The 25,089-nt window shown below is 40.0% G+C and overlaps 2 protein-coding genes and 1 pseudogene across 3 annotated transcripts; 2 read left to right on the top strand and 1 right to left on the bottom strand.

Annotated features, from left to right (window-relative positions):
* Nucleotides 1-1,313: 1,313 nt before the first annotated feature.
* Nucleotides 1,314-1,839, top strand: LOC126606044 (uncharacterized). The gene has a single exon (XM_050273510.1). The coding sequence runs from the start codon at nucleotides 1,314-1,316 to the stop codon at nucleotides 1,629-1,631; it is 318 nt and encodes a 105-aa protein (XP_050129467.1). The 3' UTR covers nucleotides 1,632-1,839.
* Nucleotides 1,840-10,246: 8,407 nt separating this feature from the next.
* On the bottom strand, nucleotides 10,247-15,603 carry LOC126606043 (uncharacterized; annotated as a pseudogene).
* Nucleotides 15,604-18,977: 3,374 nt separating this feature from the next.
* On the top strand, nucleotides 18,978-23,525 carry LOC126603233 (WD repeat-containing protein DWA2-like). Of its 2 annotated transcripts, none has more exons than XM_050270012.1 (13): nucleotides 18,978-19,180; nucleotides 19,274-19,357; nucleotides 19,445-19,577; nucleotides 19,852-19,963; nucleotides 20,442-20,541; nucleotides 20,895-21,022; nucleotides 21,322-21,391; nucleotides 21,785-21,873; nucleotides 22,047-22,092; nucleotides 22,191-22,258; nucleotides 22,508-22,581; nucleotides 22,659-22,717; nucleotides 22,983-23,525. In XM_050270012.1, exons 1-13 carry the CDS (start codon nucleotides 19,136-19,138, stop codon nucleotides 23,022-23,024), a joined length of 1,050 nt encoding a protein of 349 aa, XP_050125969.1. In that variant the 5' UTR covers nucleotides 18,978-19,135; the 3' UTR covers nucleotides 23,025-23,525. The 2 variants fall into 2 exon arrangements, with proteins under 2 accessions (XP_050125969.1, XP_050125970.1); XM_050270013.1 differs by lacking the exon at nucleotides 22,983-23,525 and adding an exon at nucleotides 22,820-22,907.
* The last annotated feature ends 1,564 nt before the right edge of the window (nucleotides 23,526-25,089 follow it).

The following is a 25,089-nucleotide window of genomic DNA, read 5'->3' as shown; positions in this document are numbered from 1 at the left end:
AATTTAATAAATGGGAATTTGTATAGAAATTAAAAACTAAAAGTACACATGGCAAATATTAATTTAGACTAGGGTGAGAGTGTTGAGCAGTGAAACCCTAGCGTTGATCAAACTCTTTGTCGGAGCAAAGTTTCAGTCCCAGCGATGGACGCCTCCAATTCCCTCATCTTCTTCAATGTTACTTTGACTTCTTCATCTCCTTTTTGAGTTCTTCATCTCCTTTCTTTCTCAAGTTTCACAAGCTCTCGACTCCAATATTATTACTAACTCGTAGTAGTGGGTTTTCATGACAAGTACTTAATTGATTATTAGAAAACTTCATTTTAATCTCTAAAAATATCATGTTTTTAATAAAACCGTATGTAAGATGAAAAACTTAAAATGTACTTGACTCATGAACAACTGAGTTATGTTGGAATATAGTGGTTGCTGGATATGGGTTTTTACACATTATATATATTATATATATATATATATATATTTATGTGCGGTGGACATAAAATATATATGCAGGACTACCACTATTATCATTCTGGAATATATTATGATTAGTGAACAACTTTTTCAAGGTATATAACTATATCTATTATATTATTGGGGGAATAAAAGAAAAGCAAAAACAAATAATCAAGTGGCACAAATTAATTGAGAAGAATGATACATATACCATTACCACCAATATGAATATCATTGTGCAGTCTATAAACTAATCAGTGAGTGTCCAACTTTTCTTGAAAAATTATTTGGGGGAACAAAAGATGAGCAAAAAACAAATAATCAAGTGGGACAAGTTAATGAACATGTATAAAACGCATGCGTAGTAGCACAACACTAAGTTATGTCGAAGTAATGAACACATATAAAATGTATGTGCGGTACCACAATACTAGATCATTTCGAAGTGATAGTCTAAAATTAAGCGTAATGGTACTGTTTTGTATGAATAGCACAAAGATAAGTAAAGAAGTTTAACACATAATTTCATTATTTGTACTGGATTATATAACTGTGACACTGTAAATCATGTTATACAAATTTTTCTCCAGAAAATTAGTTAGAGAGTGAGAGAGATTGATTTCGAGTAAAGTACGAAGTCAGGTGGATATGGACTACTATAGAGGTGTGCTTGTACATGCATGAGGATGTAGTTGCTCATGCATGGATGACAGAAGGCAGTTAGGGGTTTCGCCACTTCACCATAAAACAAGACGCGTGTCATACATATATTGATCGGTGGCAGTTGGAATTATGTATATAACTAGCTAGTAAAAGTACGACCACGAATAGATTATCTATTACTAAATAGGGAATCAATGGATCATCAGAAAATGGAAAAGGAAAGGGAGAAGCAGAGACGGGAGGAGGTTAAGCAGAAGAAGGAGGAGGATGGAGGTGGTGGTAGTCATAGTGAAATATCAAGGATGAAGCCATTAACATATGAAGCCTATGGCGGTGGAATGTACGGTAGAGAGCCAGATCAGCCTGCAAAAGAAAAAGCAAAACCACGGGCCAGTGACAGCCAGAGTGCCGACGGACCAGCTGAAGCCACCACTCAACCCCCCAAGCACACACCCCCACCTTCCACCGGCGACCGAGACCTTGATATCACTGGTCAATCCTATATTCAGTAGTAGTATACTTGTACCAATACCACTATATATATATATATATATATATATATATATATAAAATATGTCAATCCAATTTCTGTTTATATTTATTGAGAAACTGTTATACTAATTTGTTGTCTAAAATGAAAACCCTAGCTAGCTAGATATCGCTACCAAAGAATCCATTGATCAAGTATTTTATATATATGCCTTCCATGCCCTTTATTCATGTTAATAATGTTGATGTTTTTCTATAATTTTACGTCCTCTTTATATATTCAATTCATTGTTGATTGAATGAATTGAATAAATATCAACTGACGGTAACAATGTGGGTGTGAGAAGTTAATTGATGTGTAGATAGCACTACCCAAAATATATTGGTCACAACTAGTTGATGAAAAGTTATACACTCCAGATAGTATAAATTAACTTTGTAACAACTGGTTCGCAAAGAATGCTCTGCAATTTTCTTTTCTTAAATAAGTTTGATCTCGCATTTAGCCAAGACAATACTATTTGTCCTCTCCTCCGTGGTTGGCGTAGCTCGTTTTGGTTCGGGCGTACCCAAAGCTTGGCACAGGCTCACGGAGCAACGTTTTTAAGTTGACTAAATTGTAGCAATGATCCTTCAACCTTAATTAAATTGGAGCAATGATCTCTCAACTAAATATCTATTATCGTTAGTTCCTCAACTAAAAATTCATTGGTAGATGTTTGTACCATACTTGACCAATCCCGAAACTACTGAGCACTGGTCAACGTTATACTGTCAAGGACCCAGAAGAGCTTCCCTTCAACCAGGAGGCCAATCACAATGCGACACGTGTCGACATCAGAAGCCAATCACAGCGCGACACGTGTCAACATTAGAAGCCAATCACAACACGACACGTGTTAATGTTAAAACAAAACTAGAAACTCTCTTCTATAAATAGAGATCATTCTCCCACAATAATCTCTAATGTCATTTTGTACTAAACTATTTACTAGAACTCACAAAATGAGAGCTTGAACCTATGTATTTGTGTAAACCCTTCACAATTAATGAGAACTCCTCTACTCCGTGGACGTAGCTGATCTGGGTGAACCACGTACATCTTGTGTTTGCTTCCATGTCCCTATTCATTTACGTACTTATCTTCACTAGTGATCGAAGCAACCAAGCGAAGGTCACAAACCTGACACTTTCTGTTGTACCAAAGTCCTCGCTGATTTTGTGCATCAACATTTGGCGCCGTCTGTGGGAAACGACACTTATTCCCACTCTCTTCAGCTTTGTCAAGCTGGTTTCCACCGCTCGTACACTTTCTTTTGGCCAAACATCTCTCTCCAACATTGGGAGCGAAAGAAGCCATAACACACAGAATGACACCCTTATTGGACCTAGTATGAAGCAACGAAAGCAGGAAGGAAATAGAGTTACTTTTCAAGCTAAAGTCGATGAGTTAGAAGCTCAGAACAACAAGATAGTGATGAGGAACGAGGTCCTCCAAGAGCAGTATGAAAAACTTTTCGAGATGCTTCACGAGGCTAGGCATGCTCAAGCACACAAGCTCGTCGCCCCTGCTGAGGTCAACAATCATCTGAATGCCCCCCAACACGAAGGGTCACCGATATCCAACATGGACATCCCTGATAGGGATCGAGCTACACATCAATGTGATAATCAACATGAGACTTCTCTCAACCCAGCTGCTTTAACCTGAAGCAGAAGGAGTAGAGGAAAGCACCTCCTCACAGAAGGAGTGGAAGGATCAAAAGTCGTCTATCGCGATTGTCGAGACTTCCTAAAGCAACGTCGAGAGAATCCCATCCACATAAGCTCGAAGATCAATGACCTAAGAGTTTCTGAAAGACTCGATCCTCTCCCACGACCCAGGCCACCAGTTAATCTAGGGAATGGGCAACAAGTCCCAGAAGAACATGAAGGTACAGGGGACTCGGAAATGTTCCGACATACTCACTCTAGGAGTCAGTGTGACGAGTCTAAGGAAAAATCATGCTATCTTGATCAAACTTTCCTACTTCCAAGAGGCGATGGGGACTTACGGAAGAAAACTTCAGTGATGCACAACTCCACTCAGGACCCCTTCGTCCTACAGCTCCTGAAGGAAGTAAACAAGTTGAAGGCTGAACGTCAAGCCGAGATACCTGACTGGAACCAACCCAGGCCTGGCCCATTCACAAGAAGGATCCTCAACACCCCCCTCAAAGCGAAGACAAAGCAGAAGCTTGACTTACAACTCTATACTGGAAGGGAAGACCCGATTGAACACCTTAACCTCTTTGAGTCCACCATGGTATACCGGAGACACACCGATGAAGAACGGTGCCTTCTCTTCCCCTCCACCCTCTCTGGCGGAGCTTTAAACTGGTATTGCCGTCTTCCACCCAAGACGGTAGACTCATTTGAAGAGTTGAGGAAGTTGTTTGTCTCTCAACACATCTTCCAGACCGATCGCTTGCATTCCGCAGATGACTTGTACACTATTCGCCAGAAGCCGGACGAGTCATTACGAAAGTATGCTGGCCGCTTCAGCCATGAGTATTCCCGCTGCGCTGAGGCAGATGACAAGACCGCCCTTAAGGCCTTCATGGCAGGCTTACGTGACTGTTTCTTCAAGTACATAATCAATGCCAACACTTGGAAGACTTACTCTGAGGTGATGGCACAAGCTTACAACCATGCCTCTGCCGAGGCAATGACATATCAAGGGAAACCCCCTACAGTCACCCCTTATCAGCAAGTAGAGAGTGGATGCCAGATCCAACCGAATGAAAAGACCTCAACCTTCCAAACGGTAGCAGCACACCCCCCGGCCTCATTTAATGCTTCGCCAAGTCAGCAGACATATCAATCCCAGGGCAAAAGGAAAGATTTCCATCCTCACCAATCTCATTTTAATAAAAAGAATAAGGGGCACTATCGGGATAACTCAGGATATCGTCACAATAACGCCCGTCCCCAGGCAGTCAATGCAGTGGGCCAATCACATGTCAAGACAGGCCCTACCCCGAGGTATGAGACATACACACCTTTGAACGCTACATGCGCGGCCATCTACCCCAGTATAGCTCATCTGATACCAAAGCCAAAGCCAAGACAGCCAGATTACAAGTCCACGAAAAACACGGGCATGTTTTGCTGCTACCACGAGTATAATGGCCATGATGGCGAGAAGTGCGTCATCCTCCGTGATCATATTGAAGCTTTGGCACGTGAAGGAAAAATTGATCAGTTCCTCCTTCACCCTCCAAGGGATAACCGTAACCAACGCCAGGTGAATGTGATATATTCTATAAGCGGCGGCACACCTATGTCTGAATCTTCCAATAGGGCCATGAAAAACAATGAACGAACTTTGAGACCTGGCCATCAAGTGTTTCACGTGGAAGACATCAGGGGAGACAAATATCAAAAGCCTAACTGGGATCCAATATGTTTCTACCCTGAGGAAGAAAGAGGTATCATCTACCCTCACAACGACCCGCTGATCGCGGAGGCGCACATAGCAAATTTTGATGTGAAACGAATCTTGATAGACACAGGTGCTTCAGTCAATATCATGTTTGTTGAAGCTTTCAAGGCACTTAATGTAGCTGAACACTTACTCGATCGCTCGATTTCTCCTCTGATAAGCTTATCTAGCGATATCGTGCAACCTTTAGGGAGTATACACTTACCCCTCACCATTGGTACAGGCCCCTACATAGCTACTATTACCATTAACTTCCTAGTGGTCAATTACCCGACGGCATACAATGTCATCTTTGGGCGCACAGGCATCAATGATCTCAAGGCCATGGTATCCACACATATGTTGTTGATGAAGTTTCCAACCCATTTCGGCAATGGATACATCAGGGGAGATCAACTTAGTGCTCGATCATGTTACAACACTTCAGTTAAGCAACAACACCTGCATGTCCCCAAGGATACCCTCTCTATACATAACCAAGTAGTAAATACCAGTCCAGATGAAGCCAACTCGGATCTTCATAATGGCAACAGTCAACCCGATGACCCTCGAGATGACTCCTTCACCCAGCAAGCACAACCCGCTGAAGAGTTAGAGAATGTCTCTATCTCCAAAGACCATCCAGATCGCATGGTGAAGATTGGCACCACTTTGTCACCACCCATTCGGTTGTCGTTGATCTCATTTTTGCAAGAGAACGCCGAGGTCTTCGCTTGGTCATATAAAGATATGCCGGGCATCTCTTCCGATATCATCTGTCACCACTTGAGTATTGATCCTAAGACCAAACCAGTAAAACATAAGTGAAGATCTTATGATGTTGAACGATACGAGGCGATGAAAGCAGAAGTTGAAAAACTCAAGGACATAGGCTTCGTCCGTGAAGTCAATTACCCAACATGGGTAGCAAATGTTGTCCTTGTTAAGAAAAATCCGACCAAGGAAAGTCTCATGCTTCAAAAGGTCTTGTGGAGAATGTGTGTCGACTACACCGACCTAAACAAAGGATGCCCAAAGGATAGTTTCCCCCTTCCTCTCATTGATAGACTTATAGACTTTACGGCAGGGTGCGAGCTCTTGAGCTTTATGGACGCTTATTCAAGATACAACCAAATCCTCATGAACCCCTCAGACCAAGAACACACAGCCTTCACTACTGACAGGGGACTATATTGCTACAAAGTCATGCCATTCGGTCTAAAGAATGCAGGAGCAACTTATCAGAGACTGGTCAATTCAATGTTCGCCGAACAGATTGGGAAGAGCATGGAAGTTTACGTTGATGATATGTTAGTCAAGAGCAAACATGCAGACCAACACATCACCAACCTATCTGAAACTTTCACCATTCTAAAGAGGTATCGAATAAGGTTGAACCCCAACAAATGTGCCTTCGGCGTGGGCTTTGGCAAATTCTTAGGCTTCATGATTAGCCAACGAGGCATTGAAGCTAACCCCGAAAAGATCAAAGCAATCCTCGACATGAAAGAGCCAGTAACTTCAAAAGACATCCAAAGCCTTACTGGCAAGGTGACAGCCTTAACCAGATTCATCTCTAAGGCCACAGACAGATGTGTTTCTTTCTTCAAAGCACTCAAGGGAAATAAGAAGTACATTACATGGACGGAGGAATGTGCCAAGGCATTCAGGAACCTCAAAAAGTACATGAGTAAAGCCCTTTTGCTCTCCAAACCAGAAGTTGGTGACACTCTCATTATCTATCTATCGGTCTCGGCTTCAGCAGTCAGTTCTGTTCTTATCCGAAAGAACAGTGGTGTCAAACGGCCCGTCTACTACGCTAGCAAGGCCCTACAAGATGCGGAGACACGATACTCCAACATTGAGAAATTAGCTCTAGCATTGGTCATGTATGCTCGAAAACTTCGCCCTTATTTCCAAGCACACGCCATCATCGTGCTTACCAATCACCCTCTTCGACAGATACTCCAGAGTCCTGACACGTTTGGGTGAATGATCAAATGGGCGATAACATTGGGTGAGTTTGACATCTCCTACCAACCAAAACCAGCCGAAAAGGGTCAAGCAGTAGCAGATTTCATCGCCGACTTCACATATCCTGTTGACATTGCTTCTACACCTGAAGCAATAGCTTCATTACCATCGAAAGCTCAGAAGATAGAATCAACAACCCCAGCATGGAGTCTGTATGTTGATGGCTCATCCAACCAACAGGGCTGCGGAGCAGGATTAGTCCTCACTACCCCTGACAAAGTGGCGATAGAATACGCTCTTTGTTTCAAATTCAAGGCATCGAACAACGAGGCCGAATACGAAGCCCTTCTAGCAAGCTTACGTTTGGCCAAGCATCTTGGGGTTAAACGAATTGATATCTTCAGTGACTCCCAATTAGTGGTCAACCAAGTCACAAACAACTTTGATGCTAAGGATAGCTCTATGACAGCATATCTTGCGCAAACGCGACTTTTGCTCAAACACTTCCACTACCAGATCACCCAAGTTCCTCGAGCGGCAAACAGTCATGCAGACGCTTTGGCTCGCCTCGCCTCGGCAGTGGAAGACAAGATTGGGAGAAAAATTCATGTCGAATTGTTAGCGGTACCAAGCACCATGGTCGCGGAAGTGTGCAATTTACAACAAGAAGATAGTTGGATCACCCTAATTTATAAATTCCTTGTTCATGACACCCTCCCAATTAACAAAGTCCAAGCTAAGCAGATTCGATACAAGTCTGCCCGCTACCTGATCATTAATGACCAACTCTACAAGCGCGGTTTTACCCTGCCATACCTAAGATGCCTTACATCTGCGGAGGCGGAAATTGTCATTCGGGAAATACATGAAGAAGTCTGCGGAGATCATGCTGGGTCTCGATCCCTAGCACACAAGACTTTTCGCCAAGGATACTATTGGCCAACACTCCACCAAGATGCCATCAGAATATCTCGCTCATGTGATAAGTGTCAACGCTACGCAACTATCCCTCACTCCCCTCCCGAGCCGCTTACTTCTATGATCAGCCTTTGGCCCTTCGCCCAATGGGGACTTGATTTGATCGGCCCAATGCATGCAGGGAAGGGCAAGGTCCGCTATGCAATCTTTGCAGTTGACTACTTCACAAAGTGGGCTGAAGTAGAACCCTTGGCAACCATTACTGAGGGAAAAATAGAAGACTTCGTATGGAAGAACATCCTCTGTAGATTCGGCATTCCCAATGCGATAGTCACGGACAATGGGCGGCAGTTCGACAACAAGAAGTTCACGATGTTCTGCTCTAAGTTCAACATCAACTTATGTTTTGCCTCTCCAGCCCATCCCCAGTCTAATAGACAAGTCAAGGCCGTTAACAAAATAATCAAGCGCACTCTGAAAACTAGCTTGGACAAAGCTAAAGGTTGTTGGCCAGAATTCGTACCCCAAGTTCTTTGGTCATACCGCACTTCATATCGGACTTCCACAGGAGAAACTCCATTCTCACTTGCTTTTGGTACAGAAGCAGTTGTCCCGGTTGAGCTTGAGCAAGCAACATACCGAATCCAGAATTACATGCAGAGTGAGAACGACAAACAACTCACCCTCAACCTGGATCTAGTCGAGGAACACAGAAATCAGGCTCACCTGAGGAATGTCGCCTACAAGCAGCGCATTTCCAACTACTACGACTCAAGGGTCAAACCTCGCTCTTTCAAAGTGGGAAACTGGGTACTAAAGAAAAGATTACTCTGTGATAGGGTCCCGAGTGAAGGAACACTCAGTCCTAACTGGGACGGACGGTTCGAGGTCGTCGGCATCAGCCGCCCTGGCTCCTACAAGCTCAGAAACTCCGACAGCAAGACCCTTGGCCATCCATGGAATACTGACCACATGAAGTACTATTACAAATAGACTCACATTGTACAAGTGTTAAGCTACAGCCGTTCGGCATCCTATGTAACAAAGACCGTTTGGTATGAATTCAATAAAGAGGTGATTTAGCCAACTCGGCCCTAAACTCTTTTACATTCTGAGCAATGAAACACTCAAGTGTTGAAGCTTCAACGCAAATGTTTCCAATACAAAACAAAATCTAAGTATGTGTCAACAAGACTATACAAAGGATATACATCATACATTCCAACACATTCATACATAAACATCATACATTTCAACACATTCATACATAAACATCATACATTCCAACACATTTATGCATAAACATCATACATTCCAACACATCCATACATAAGCCAACTGTGCTTCGAAAGGGTTCAACACACTTTGTGTCATTCGACATTTGCCACAATGTGCCTCGACACCTTGCCCTTATTCTCACCAACTAGGTGATGAAGGAACTCACCTTCGTACCACCAACTAGGTGATGAAATGTACAACCCGTACTCTAATATTATTTGGAAACCTGCCACCCTTATCACCAATCAGGTGAAGAATGAACTCATCTTCATGCCACCAACCAGGTGATGAAATGTACAACGCGTACTTTCCTTCATGCCACCAACCAAGTGATGAAATGTACAACGCGTACTCTCCTTCATGTCACTAACCAGGTGATGAAATGTGATGAAAGGTGATTAAGGAATTCACATTCGTACCACCAACCAAGTGATGAAAGCAACCCACCATTCATTCCACTAACCAGAAGACGAGTGGTACAACTTGTACATGTGAACTCCTAGCATTCACAAATAATAAAAAACCATCAAGTTTTACAACTCAACTAGGGGAGCACTTATGTCTAACAAGAGCTATAGTCACCAACAAAATCTTATTGCAAGCCAACAATGGCTTCAGTGCATGGTATACGAAGATCAAGCTCTTCAGCCCTCTTGCATCTGCTTCAGACATTTCTCCTCTGTAACAATGCAAACACTACAACTCATAGAAAGCTTCACACGCTCTTGATCAAGACTGTTCGAAGCAAATTCAATTTATATGGTTCATCCAAACCTTCGACTACTACAAGATGTGGCTTGCATCACAATCTCTCGCTTAACAGTATGGAAGCAAAATTTGTATACGTTGTCTCTCCCACATTTTCAAATTTCTAGTTTTCCCAAAAAAAAAAAAAAAAAAAAAAGGAAATTGGAAATTGGGAAATTCAACAAAGCTTCATCAATGGAACACAACTACAATCCTCAAAAGCTTCGCACTATCTTCATGGTAGATATACTTTAAGATTGCTGCATTATTTCTTTCCTCAATCCTGTTTTTTAGTTATACGTTGTGCTAGACCTAAGATTTGGAAAACAGGATTGAGGACCTAATGCTCTCAGTTTTGGACCGGATAAAAAGCAATTTTTCAATCTTTAATTGTAACAGGTCCACCTTCTTTATGGCATCCCAGGCCTCTTAGACAAGGCTATATGGAGAGTCTTGGAAGGCCACAGTGCATGTCCTCGTGAAGTCCGGACACGGCATTCATACAAAATTGTGAAGACTGTCATCCATACGTTGTTGTTATAGGCCGAAGTTATAGTATAGTTAGAGCTGTAAAGCCTGTGGGTTGTGTTGATTAATTTCCTTTTATAAAAAGACATTCTATATGATTAAATCAAGAGAATGTACGAATCCAAAATCACTGTCTTCCACACTATATTTCTTTCCCATATCGTTGTCGCTCTATATTTGTTTTTGTTCAGTGGCTACAAATCTGTTCTGCCGGGGGTGCGTCCCAGTTGGCAGTTCGCTTCTTCATTTGGTTGAAATCATGAATGCATTGCTCTGTCGTCATGCCTGCAACTCGCTTTCTCTCGGCAGCCAGTTTCTTCCCAGCAACTCGGTCAAATTTGATCTCCCAATCCTTTTCCCAAGCGTCATGGGCATCGCAGAGCTCAAGGGTGCCGTTTGCCCAGTGGGTCCAGCTCCACCCTTTGTAGAGAGACTGCATCACGTCGGCCACGCACGGGCCTTGGCATACGGGCGTGCAAGGCCTGCACTTGGCCCCGCTCAATGGCCCTGGGCTTGACAAGGACGCCACCGGCACTCCAAAGCGGTGTGGCGGGAACTCGTACTTGCGGTCTGTTACAATACAAAAGGGGAGTCGTTTAGTGACGTAAGGTACCCCTTGGATGGTGAGTTGGGCCTTGAAGGCGGTTTCGGAGTTTAGTTGGTGGAATCCGGCTGCGTCGAGCTGGGGAAGGAGGGAGAGGCGCGAGAGGGCGACAGTGGAGGTGTTGAGGTCGCCAACTCCAAAGCGGTCGTTGAGTCCGCCGTAGCTGGAGCCTGGTGGGACCAGGTACTGACCGGGCACGAAGTACTTGGGGTGGAGGGGGGCGTTCCAGTAACCGTCAACGCGGGTTCGGACAATCCAATCGTAGGTGAAGTTGTTCTGTTTTTGGTAAGCTCGGATCATAGTTAGGCAGCCTTCCACCAGGTTGAAATATTGCAAGAGACCCTGCATATTACATTTAATTCATTTTAAATTTTATGAAATTAACACCGAGTTCCACATTTTATTTATCCAACAAAATACAATACCAGAACAACATGACAAGTTTTTATTTATCCACCAAAATTTAAGTTCTTAGTACTACGGTGTAGTGATATTCATATTCACGTGTAAGTGAGAGGTCTAAGGTTGAATTATTGTCAAATGTGAGTTTGAACTATATTATTACTAGTTCATTATAAGACTAAGACTACCCCTCCCCATTAATGTATATAATAATGTTTGTTAAAAAGATTAAAAAGTTAATTCAAGAATATTACTCTACAAATGATTTATTATTTATTATTTATTATTATTATTATTATTATTATTCATATACTGGTGGATCAGCTCAGCTGGCTGAAAGAGCTCAAATAAAATCATCTCTAACCAAATGAGGGTCAAATGACTTCTGTTTGTACCATATTTGACCAATCCCGAAACTACTGAGCATCGGTCAACGTTATACCGTCAAGGATCCATAAAAGTTTCCCTCCAACCAGGAGGCCAATCATAGCGCGACACGTGTCAACATCAAAAGCCAATCACAACACAACACGTGTCAATGTCAGAACAAAGCTAGAAATTCTCTTATATAAAAAAAGATCATTCTCCCACAATATTTTCTAATGTCATTTGTACTAAATCATTCATTAGTACTCACTAAAGGAGAGCTTGAACCTATGTACTTGTGTAAGCCCTTCACAATTAATGAGAACTTCTCTACTCCGTGAACGTAGCCAATATAGGTGAACCACGTATATCTTATGTTTGCTTCCCTGTCTCTATCCATTTACATATTTATCCACACTAGTGACCGGAGCAATCTAGCGAATGTCACAAACTTGACACTTTTTGTTGTACCAAAGTCCTCATTGATTTTGTGCATCAACATTTGGCGCTGTCTGTGGGAACGACACTTATTCCCACTCTTTTCAGCTTTGTCAAGCTGGTTTCCACCATTCGTACACTCTCTTTTGACCAGGCATCCCTCTCCAATATGGGGAGCGAATGAAGCCACGACACACAGAATGACACCCATCTTGCACCTAGGATGAAGCAACGAAAGAAGGAAAGGAAGAAGCTGCTATTCAAGCTAAAGTCGAGGAGCTGGAGGATCAGAACAATAAGATAGCAATAAAGAATGAGATCCTCCAAGAATAATATGAGAAGCTTTTCAAGACGTTCCACGAAACTAAGCGTACTTAAACACGCGAAGGTAACCTAACATGAAGGGTCACCTTCCTTCGACATGGGTATCATTGATGAGGAGTGAGCTAATCATCAAAACATTGATCAACATGAGACTTCTCTCAACCCAGTTGCTTCGACCCAAAACAGGAGAAGTGGAGGAAGACACCTCCTTGCATAAGGGTTGGAAGGATTGAAAGCCGTTTATCGTGACTACCGAGACTTCTTAAAACAACGTCGAGAGAATCCTTTCTATATAAGCTCGAAGATCAATGACCCAAGGGTTTCTGAAAGACTTGGTCCCCTTCCACGACCTAGGCCAGCTGCCCATTTAAGGAAAGAACGACAGGTCCCAGAGGAACATGAAGGTACAGAGGACTCGGAGGTATTCCGACAGACTCACCCTAGAAGTCAGTACGGCGAGTCCAAGGAAAAATCACACGCTCCTACTCAAACTTTCTTACTTCTGAGAAACGATGGAGACTTACGGAAGAAAATTCCAGTGGTACATGACTCCACTCAGGACCCCATTGTCCTACAGCTCATTGAGGAAGTAAACAAGTTGAAGGTCGAACGTCAGGGCGAGATACTTGACTGGAACCAACTCAGGCATGGCCCTCTCACAAGGAGGATCATCGACACCCCATTCAAGTGAAGACAAAACAAAAACTTGGTTTACAACTCTATACTGGAAGAGATGACCTGATTGAACACCTTAACCTCTTTGAGTCCACCATGGCATATCAGATGCACACCGACGAAGAGCGATGTCTTCTCTTCTCTTCCACCCTCTCTGACGGAGCTCTAAACTGGTATTGTCGTCTTCCACCCGAGACAGTATACTCATTTGAAGAACTAAGGAAACTGTTTGTCACTCAACACATCTTCCAAACCTATCGAAAGCATGGATCCCTTCAAGCATAGCAAAACATTCATAAACATCACTCATGTCAGTCAACATAAACATCATACATTCCAACACATTCATACATAAACATCATACATCCCAACACATCCATACATAAACCAATTGTGCTTCGAAAGGGTTCAACATACTTTGTGTCATTCAACACTTGCTACAATGTGCCTCGGCACCTTGCCCTTATTCTTACCAACTAGGTGACAAAGGAACTCTGTGCCACCAACCAGGTGATGAAATGTACAACCCGTACTCTAATATTATTTGGCAACTTGCCGCTCTTATCACCAACCAGGTGAAGAAGGAAATTACTTTCGTGCCACCAACCAGGTGATGAATTGTACAACCAGTACTCTAATATTATTTGGCAACTTGCCAATCTTATCACCAACCAGGTGAAGAAGAAACTCATCTTTATGCCACCAACCAGGTGATGAAATGTACAACCCGTAATTTCCTTCATGCCACCAACCAGGTGATGAAATGTGTTACCCGTACTCTCTTTCGTACCACCAGCCAAGTGATGAAATCATCTCACCATTCGTTCCACCAACTAGAAGACGAATGGTACAACTTGTATATGTGAACTCCTAGAAATTAATATTTTAATAAACAGTGCTAGACCATATTTCTTATCATCTCAAACTGAGGGACCAAAAGATTTTAAGTCAAACATAACCTATGACAAAAAGTCATTTTCAACCGAGGAAGCCAAAGGACTATGACACGTGTCTGAGTTATTTGTACTGCCTCTTAGTCCTCCTACCTTGTATTTTACGAATGCATTTTGATTTTCTCTCTCCTAAAACAATTTAATTACTAATTAGTAGGTGTACGCACGTAGCTCATACCAAATTAATTGAAAATGACAAACACATAACAAAAATGGCAGCAGGAAGAACTAATTGTTGTAAACACGTTATTCTTCCCAAGGATTTTCCATTGACAGAAGGAGCAAGACGATACGATACAACGATTAGCCACGCTCCCTTTATCTTCTTCATTTATGGTTAACGAACCAAATTAATTCAATCCGACCATTCCATAATATCGTAAAACTGAAATATAATTAATATAATGTTTATTTAAAAAAATTAAAATAACAAAAAAATGAAAACAGAATCAGGAATTGAGAAAGAAAGAGGAACCTGGATGCCATTGGGCGAGTTGTTGGCGGTTAGCACTCGGTCTCGGGTATCCTTTTGGGGTGGAAGATTTTGACAGCGGCGATCCTTGGAGCCGACTTGAGGAGCGAGAACTTGAAGGCGTTGGGGTTAACAGGACTGTGCAAGAAAAGATCGGAATTGAGATATTTGTTGAGAATCTTGTCGAGGATGGACGGCCCCGTGAGCTCGAACTTTCGGGCCCCACCAACCAAGCAGATGGCGATTCTGGAGTGACCCAATTCATCATCCTCCTTCTTGTTCAATGACTGGGTCCGATTTTTATTTTAGGTCCCCGTTGCCGTTGGTGAAGAAGTAGGCGAAGCAATTGGAGTTGAATTGAAGTTGTTGGGTGGCACCAGGAACTGGAAGGCGCGACCGTCGCGAAAGAAGGATCGGATGAGAGCAAAAGGGATGTTGGTGGGAGAGAAAAAAGAAAGAAAGATGAGAATGACAGGAAGAGTATTAGAGAGATGGTAAGGATGAGTAAGAGAAGCATGCGCCAATTGAGATCGGAAAACCATCTGGCAAAATAAACGGTCATCCTGTTTTCGAGGAGGAGGATTCTCCACTTCACCATCTCATTTGATTAGATATCTGTTGCTGATGATGTTGGAGCTTGGATCCAAATCCAAATAGTGCCCTCAGCCTCAGGAAATTGAAATTGGGACGGGATGAGATGGGGTGGGTGGTGACTTTGCGTTTACTTCTTTTTTTCTTTCTCTCTCGTTTGATTTTGATAAATGGTTTCCTTTTCTTTTTCCGTTTCCTTTTCTAACTTTGTTTTTAGGTATGGTCCGCGGAGGAAGGAAGATGGCAAAGACTTTTAATGTGTGTGAGGACGTATTTAGGTTTAAAGGGCGAGTATTATTAATTAGATTAGGATTTAGGAGGAGGATTATTAAGCAAAACGGTTTGACAATTTGTATGATTAGGATTTAGGAGGAGGATTATTAAGCAAAACGGTTTGACAATTTGTATAGATTAGGATTTAGGAGGAGGATTATTAAGCAAAACGGTTTGACAATTTGTATTCAGTGTAGATGGTAGATGGAAGAAGCAAGCTTTTCCACTTGGGTTTTCTTTCAATATCTGCTCTGGTACCTGCAGGCTCTTGTTGACTTAGAGCAACACCAGCCCACTCTTTTAGGTTGGCCCAAAGTCTAAAAAAATAGGTTGGCACCTAAAAGGACCCCGCTTCTCTGCCCTCCCACTTCGCATGCATTCTCATCCCCTTCTATTTTGTGCGGTCACGATTAAGCCACATCAACATTTTATATTGATTTTTTTTATAGGGATAATAAGACAAAAAACAATAGTAATTTAAAATGTTGACGTGACTTAACCGTGACCGCACAAATAGGAAGAGATGAGAGTGTATGGGAAGTGGGAGGGCAGAGAAGCCAGGTTTCACCTAAAAACCCACTCCACCCCCCCCCCCCCCAAATAGACCGGCCTAAAGTCCACTCTAGTCTCTAGGCCAACCCATAATGGACTAAGTGAGGATCCGGCCTATTTGATGTCAGCTACGGCTGAGTCTTTTTTTGCGGCTGGCGCATGGGCGCGCGTTCAAGCCTTTAATAAAAAAATGTCAGACTCTCACCGTGGGCCACGTGTCCACTTTTGGGATGTTGGATTTCAACATTTTTGAAATTCAACCGTCCAGATTAATTAATTTAGTAAAAAATTATAAAAATTGTTTAAAAACACAAAAAAAATTAAACAATTATATATATATATATATACCTAACCATCTTCAAGAAAAAATGTACTTTCGAAAAATGACACGTGACGTGACAATATTGGTTAAAAATTCTATCCAAAATTAAAAAAAAAATTATTTTTTATTATTTTATAATATAAAAAAATATTTTAATTCGATATACTAGACTCTGGGCCAGCTTATTTTTTAGGGGTGGAGATGCACTTGGTAAAATACTATTCATTGCAGTCAAGTACTATTCATTTGGATAGATTAATAGACATTGGGAGAGCTTATTTTTTAGGGGTGAAATTGCTCTTATTACTTGGTCGAGCCGTCTTGTGTAGGTTTGGTTCATGTTTTTCTTGTCTTGATCTTTGTTTGGTTGGTTAGTTGATCCTATTCGTCCCTTGTTTGGTTATGGGCTTTTGCCTCTGCTTTTTTCAGACCATCTCCAATTCATGAAATATAAGTTTTAGGGATATAGTCATTTTAAAAGATTTTAAAATCTCGGATGTAGTCAATTAGGATTTTAAAAGACTTTGAAATCATTGTGTAATCAAATTAGGATTTAAGAAGATTCTAAATAATACATCTAACTCCATGAGTAGTCGATTATAATTTTAAAAAAGTCCACACAAGTCTATCAATTAAATCACATTGCACCCCTTTATTAATACCAACACCATTGCGTAATGAGTCCCCTTTGCTCCAACAACTTCCGCACCATTGTTCTCAAAGCAAGTATTTGACACATTGCTCCCACTAAACAGCATGGCTTCGGATGATGATGAAATTCAAGTGACCTCTGAGATTATGCCACTCGGTAACAAGAAGGTCATTCACTCACCTATGACTAAGGAGTAAGGAACACCTCAATATTAAGAGGAGGAACACTAGAGTCACTAGCCCACGAATCACCTTTCTTTAGCACCAAACAGCCAGATACATAAGTCAAATGATTGATTATCATGTTTATACTGGTTTGGTAATGTTAACAAATCCTATCAAATTCATAGAAATCTATAATAAAAATTCATACAAATATGCAAAAATTTATATAGAATTGTAAAATCTATTAAAATACTCTGAAATCTGTTACTTCAAAAAGGTCTTTTAAAATCATCTGAAATCCAAATTGACCACACCCCTTTAAACCCCTCCAAACCATCTCCAACTGGTGGACTAAAATAAGCATGGGAAACAAAATATATTTTTAGGCTAGATTTCCCCCTCCCCCCTCCAGAAATTAAGCTTGACTTAAATTATTCTCGACCCACCAAAATGTCATATTTCAAATGTGATCCTATGAGATTAAATCTAACGGTAAAAAAAAAAAAGATTTGACGGCTCAAAATTAAATCATGCCTAAAATAATTTAAAAAAAATAATTTAAATCAAATTTCACTTAAAACTTTGTAAATGCCTATGTATTTGTATGATTTTTAATTATTTATCAAAATTTAATTAGGCTAAAATCATTATTTAATAATTTTTGGCTAAAATTAAGCCACAACCATTAGAGGAGAAAAACAATTTTTGGATTATGGCTTAAAATTTTATGGCTTAAATTTTTAAGTTTTATTCCCAGAGGTTGGAGATGATCTTAGTGCTAGACTTTTCCGGTTTTGAAAACTTTTACTTATAAGGGCATGTTTAGTTAACATAAATGAGAAAAATAAAAGTATCGGAATGGGATTAGCTTATAAAATTCCCATAGCTTAAAATATACAAGTAAGAAAATAGAATAAGATCAATTTATCATTATATTGGAGTTTATTCTTAATTTTTGGATATTTGATTATGGATCTCAATAAAAAATTTATATTGTAAATATACGTAGGAAAAAGTTGAGTGAGATACTTCTAATCAATGCAAGATTCTATTTCTTGTAAGCACATATGCCCTAATTTTAGAATATTTATACAGTATTCTAAGATAATCATATATTTTTATGTGTGAGAATTTATACATACGTGATTTGCTTGGGATGTTTTTATAACATCTTAGCATTTTAAGTTGTGTAAGTGTCTCTTGTGCCATGTAGTTCTCATTGTTCACTCTTGTGAGTGAAAATGATCCTCTTCAAGCTCTGGTAGTGAAAAATGTTGAGACTTGATTATAAATGCGAACGAGACTTTTGCATTAAATTTTTGTCTCGGTGCATTCTTCTCATTTTGTATTTATCATTTAAAAAATAAGAAATAAACAAAAGTGTGAAATTTGATTAGAGAAAAAACAATTATCATGTTAATAATTTTTTAGGAAAACTAATGAAAATAACTTGAAAACTTTGAGTTTTAATTGAAATGACAAAAATGTGTTGTAAGTGGATAGTATCAGAATCGACTTTTTAAAAGAAAATTTTTATTTTCGTTAAAAATAAACAGTACAAAAAATGTTTCGTTAAAATTTTATAATTTTTTTGATTGAAAGTTGGAACTACTCATGTTAATAATCTTTTTGTTTGGGATTTAATATTCTCAACATTTTTAAGTGGGCCTGTACGGCGCGTTTTACGACATTAACCCAGAAACGAAAATGGAATGAGAAAAAGAATCGAAGGTCGAGCGAGGTGAGGACGGGGGTTGTATGCAACAAGTGGTTGCAGTCCGCAAAGCAAAGATCGTAGTTTCAGTTTCAGGCAGTGGAGCAGTAAATCGCAATGCAAGGAGGATCGTCGGGCATCGGATATGGTCTGAAATACCAGGTGATTCGCATTTCCCTACTTTTACTCTATTTTCCCCCAAATTCACAAACCCTAATGATTCCGATTCCGATTCCCATTCGAACAATCGGCCAGGCTAGATGTATATCAGATGTTAAAGCTGACACAGATCATACTAGCTTCATCACTGGCACTCTCAGTCTCAAAGAAGAAAACGAGGTTTGCCTGCCTTCCTCCCCCTCGTCAAATTCTTTCAAATAAAACCAGTGGATCTGAATAATCGAATTGAAATGTTGAATTGAGTAGGTGCATTTGATTCGGCTCTCTTCCGATGGAACCGAACTCGTGTGCGAGGGTTTGTTTTCTCACCCCAACGAGATCTGGGATCTTGCTTCCTGTCCCTTCGACCAACGCATCTTCTCTACTGTTTACTCCACTGGTAATTGCTTTTCTATTTTCTTTTTCTGATTATTTCAAAATCCCCTGATATGATACCGTTGAACAATGCTTTGATCACATATTCTCACTGTTCATTGGATGCTTTTACTTTTTTATCTTTCCTAATTCTCTTTAAGTTTTAAGCTAATAATGGTAATTATACATTTCTTTTATTTTATCTTGCTTCTATATTTGTTTTTTTGCTTTCAATTCTCTGCAAGTCCAGTATGTCGCAGACATTCGTAGTGTTTTTATAAAGTTCAATGTGCTTGAAGGTGAGTCATACGGAGCAGCAATATGGCAGATCCCTGAGCTATACGGTGAATTGAATTCCCCTCAGTTGGAAAGAATTACCTCCCTTGACTCACAAGTTGGCAAGATCAAATGGTCAGTATGTTTACCCTGCTCTTTCTCTCGGCATCATTTAGTTGCCTAATTATGTTTTATAAATTTCGATTTATCTTTCGTCTTTCCAATCATTTTTTTCCTTTCTGCTGTTTTCTCTTTTGTTTGAATAAAATAGGAAGATTTATATCATAACAGGAAAAGAATTTAGAACTATAAATTATTACCTATAGTAATTAAATTTAAGGAATCATTATCTTATGCTTAGAAGGAAGTTGCTCGTCTAATGTTCCTGGCTCATGTAAGTTTGTGGAGGACTATTTGGTGTACTCTTGTGGTTATATTCTTGTAACAGGTGTTAATTTGCTATAAATTTCTTGTGGAATGTAACTCGAGTTTAATTTCGTGTTATTTGTTTTGATATGTGGTTTGGTATGAACTTTGTATTATATGTTGGACTCATTGTTTCTTCCCATGTTGTTCTTTGACTCTCCTATGTAATGTGAATACAATTGAACAGCATTCTTTGGTGGCCATCGGGAAGGCATGATAAGGTGATCAGCATTGATGAAGAAAATCTGTCCTTGTGGAGCTTAGATTTATCCAAAAAAGCTGCTCGGGTATTTTTTTTTTTGATGAAATTCCTTTAGAGATTTCTTGTCAATCATCCGCATATGTAGTACATGTTTATGGAAGTAACCAGAGTTCTATCTCTTTACAAGATTTAAATTATTATGGTTTCCTACTTCATCAAAATGTACTCATGCATGAACCAAAGAAAAAGAAAAGGTTATTGTCGGGGAGGAAGGAAAAGACAACGAAATTGTCTTCTCTCTCTTGCGTATTTTTTGTATTCAATCTTGTTACCATAATAAAACTATTGGCCTTTCAAGATCTTAAAAGGTTTAGAAGTCAATGGATTATCACTTTGAATTTCAGACTGTTCTTATTTAGGTCGTTTCGCCGAGTCCAGGTACAATCACAGGAGTCAGCTGGTGTGATGCACTACTTGTCTGGTGGTGCATGGGATCCGCATGATATGAATGCTGTTGCAGCGACTTGTGAATCATCCATCCAATTTTGGGATTTACGAACAATGAAGTATGTATTAACACTGGCATTGTTTTTATTTGTTAAACAGGGCCAACATAGATTTTCAAACTTAATTATTCAAATTCTCGTGTGAAGCATAGATTCAGGTTTGATAGTTCACATGAAGGGTTGCCTAGGGATGGCTACCAGGGTATTGCTGTACTACTATATGGACTGGCTTGTCATTTTGCAGATTATATTTATTATCAACCAAGAATGAACAGAACTATTTTAGGGACTGTTACTTGTTTGAGGTTTTTGTGGTCAGTATCCCTTCTTGATCAATAATAGTTTCCGTTTATCTGCAGGAAGACAAATTCTATCGAGCATGCTCATGTTCGCAATGTTGATTATAATCCCAAGAAGAAACATGTCCTTGTAAGAGTGTAGCTTTTTCCCCTCTGAGTGTGCTTGTTTCATTCATGTCTATATTTAATTCATTCTCTTCAATTATTATCTCAACCAATTCTAAATTTGAGAACTTGAAAGATGTTCACATAACTTGCATGTTTCAACACATGCACTGACACACAGACAAGGATTAGCCTATTGTTTTGCATAGAAATTGAGTAACACTATTCTCAACTCACAAGAAATCTGTCTACTTTCAAAATACATTAGAGCATTTCACTGGAAAAAAAGAAAAAGAAAACTAATGAAAAGGGCTTGAAAACTTTTGAGTTTTAATCAAAAGGACAAAATAGTGTTGTAAGTGAATAGTACGAGGAGTGACTTTTTAGAGTAAAAATGTCCTTGTGAACACTTTTACAGATAACTGCAGAAGATGAATCTGGTATACGCATATGGGATCTTAGGAAGCCAAAGGTGCCTATCCAGGAGCTTCCAGGACACACACACTGGTAAATTTTTTGTGTACCGTTACATTTCGGTCCCTTCAGCCATGTTTTGCCTGATGATCCTTTGTGTATTGGTGTATGTTTCAGCATTTTTGGGATGTTCATACTTGTGTCGAAGAAGTGTCAATAATTGCAGACTTTAATTGTCTGATTGTTACCTCTTGAAATATTTTCAGGACATGGGCTGTCCTGTATAACCCTGAGTACGATGGGCTGATTTTGGTTTGCGCTCTCTCTCTCTCCCTCTCCCACACACACACTACAAGGTTTTACATGTTTTAGTCAATTGAACACTTTCTGATAAAAGTATTCTATTGCAGAGTTCTGGCACAGACTCAGCTGTCAACCTGTGGTTTGCTTCTCCACCTAGCGATGATGAGTCTGGGCGGTAGTTTACTTGCCCTGACACTCCATAGATTATTTTTGGGGTGTGATATCCACACACCCCATTTTACTTCTCACACACCTTTTTAATTTTCGGCCGTCGGATCGGATGAATTGAAGAAGATCAACGGACAGAAATTATCAAGGGGTGTGTGAGAAGTAAAATGGGGTGTGTGGATAGCACACCCCTTATTTTTATGTTGACTAATTACATTCTTTGATTTTACTGATGGTTCTTATCATGTTTTGTCAGCCTGGTTGACTCATCTACAAGGCGGATTGATCCATTGCTCAATTCTTACAGTGATTATGAAGACAGTATTTATGGTAACTATGGCAACTCCTGAGGCATATAATTGATTTATTGTAATCTTAAACTAAATTATTATTACTTCAAACTATAGGCCTTGCTTGGAGCTCTCGTGAACCTTGGATCTTCGCATCATTATCCTATGATGGAAGGGTAAGAGCCACTAGGAACGATTAAATATATTTGTTCCAAATCATTCATTTATTTTTCAGTAAGAGCATGAATTTTATGATATGTTCTGTTAAATGATGCCAGTTTCATATGCCTTTGTAACTTGCTTCGGCTGCAATTTGCATATGCATCAAATGCCTCATCCTTTCGCAGGCATGTATTGTCTGTGTTTTGGAAGAAGTGTGCACACTAACCAATTCAACTCTGTCTAATAAATGCGAAATTCTTTCTTTTCCATGACAAACAGGTAGTTGTAGAATCAGTGAAGCCATTTCTCTCCAAGAAATAAGGTTTGACACACTGGTCCCTGTTATTATGATTGGTCTACTTGGTGTGTGATTTTGGATATCAGTGTTTGCGTGTGTTCTGAAAGATCACAAAAGAAGACCACAAAATACTCTTCTGAGAGATCAGGTCCTAGTTCAATTTTTTTGGGTGTACTATGATCTGTGAATACACAACTCAAGTGGCAAAATAGATTTAATTCCGATTCCAACATTAGCAGAAACTTGGGTGTTGCGAAAGCAGAAGCGCAGAACAGGCAAGGGTACTGTTGTGATATCGATGGACATTCATTCATGTGTTGAGTACAATTCATCTTTCTTTGGTTTCGTATTTGTTAAATAAGCTCATTGTATTTCCCCCCTTTCAAGTATGTGAATGTTAACTTGAATAATTGGCTGTTTAACATGTGCGACTGTTACTAATTTTGATTGATCATCTCTCGTTTGAAGGATGTGAAGGATGTGGACCTTTTTTTCCTTAAAACAATGGAAATTCAAATTTTACATTTGTGCTGCTCTACTTGTATATTTATCCACTGCTTCCTTGCTTTCACACGGTTTTTCTTCTTTATCCGCTTCCTTTTGCCACACCACTGCATATACTCTATTATCAACCAGCGTCTTTTTTGTAAAAGATTGATCCACTAGTTCCTTTCCAAGTCGGATGGGGAGTTGGTGATCAATTTGCCCCACGTATTTTCTTAGATATGTACAATGGGGATGGCGGGGAGTATTTGCATCTCTCATTGCGTGACGTCTCATGCAATATGAGAGACACGAACACAAGGAAATGTCTTCTGTTACCCAATAAAATCCAAGACCCCTAAAGGTGGATTTTTGTTTTGGTTTTTTTCTTGGGGGGGGGGGGGGTGGTAGCGTTCAAAACTTCAAATGTCAAAAGTAGTTTTGGCATGATAATTGACAAAGATGGATTTGTAGGCGCCTCAATTTCCTGATCGAGTGACGACATTAAAGGTTGATTTGGTATTGCTGTGCTTTGAAAAAAAGTTGCTGTAAGAATAAGAGGCTGTGCTGTGAGAATAAGTGGCTATGAAATAAATCAGCAGAGTGTTTGGTAAACTTTTTTGTAAAAGTGATTTTAGGAAAAAAAAGTCTGATAGTGAGTCTTTTCATTAAATGAGCACTGTAGCTACCTGTACTTTGAAAAAAAACCAGTTTTTCAAAGCTGCAAATAGCAGTTTCAGCTTTTTCCTTTGATTTCAGCTTATTTTTACAGCAGCTTTCAAAATAAACCTTTTTTTTTCAGTTTATCAAACACCTAAAATCCTCACAGCTTTTTTTCATGAGTGCTTTTTTTTTAAGCACCTCCCTCTTAAACCATCCCAGCTTATCCAATCCAGACACCAAAAAGAAATGTGTTTGGTTTCCTCGTCGTCCAACAGCAGCGAAGAGACCAAATTTTCCCACTTGTTGTAACAGCGAGACACGTGGGGATCGTTACACCATGGCTCTCCTGCCACGTCCTGCTTTACACGTAAGATACGTTATCCTTCTTTTCGTCAAATGCATGATCGTTTATCCGCAAGCTTAAGCTAGCACTTCAATTGAGAAGCTCATGGTCAACAAGTGCCTCGGCCATGTCATCATGCCGCAAAGTACTGACACGTGGCGGAACCAGGAGAGACGCTGCCATTTGCCTTGTGGTTGTGTCAAGCAACCAGATGACAGACATGAAATTGGGAATAGCAGATCATGCCCTCTGCCTAGGCAAGTGGAGAGAGACTAGGAGTAGCCGAGCAGGTACTACTCCCACCCTAGTGCTTTTTCTTTTCGGGTTTGAAACTGTATCATATAGTACCGGGCAATCTCCTCTAATTGGCCTGACGTCAAAACTCATCCGGAAAAACGATTAAGCATAATTAAAAAAAAAAAAAAAGATTCTAAGTGTGCATATTGATTAAGAAAAACTAATAAAAAGTGTTTGAAAATTTTGAGTTTTAATGATAATGACAAAATAAAAGGTAAAGTGAATAGTATCAGGTTTGACTAGAGTAAAAATGTGGTTTTTCATTAAAATGAACAGTAAGTAGATTTTTTTTTATTTTTTTT

This window comes from Malus sylvestris, chromosome 15, assembly GCF_916048215.2.
Source record: "Malus sylvestris chromosome 15, drMalSylv7.2, whole genome shotgun sequence".
NCBI classification, from domain to species: Eukaryota; Viridiplantae; Streptophyta; class Magnoliopsida; order Rosales; family Rosaceae; genus Malus; species Malus sylvestris.
The sequence above is the reverse complement of the archived record's forward strand: the minus strand, read 5'-3'. Positions and strand labels throughout refer to the sequence as shown.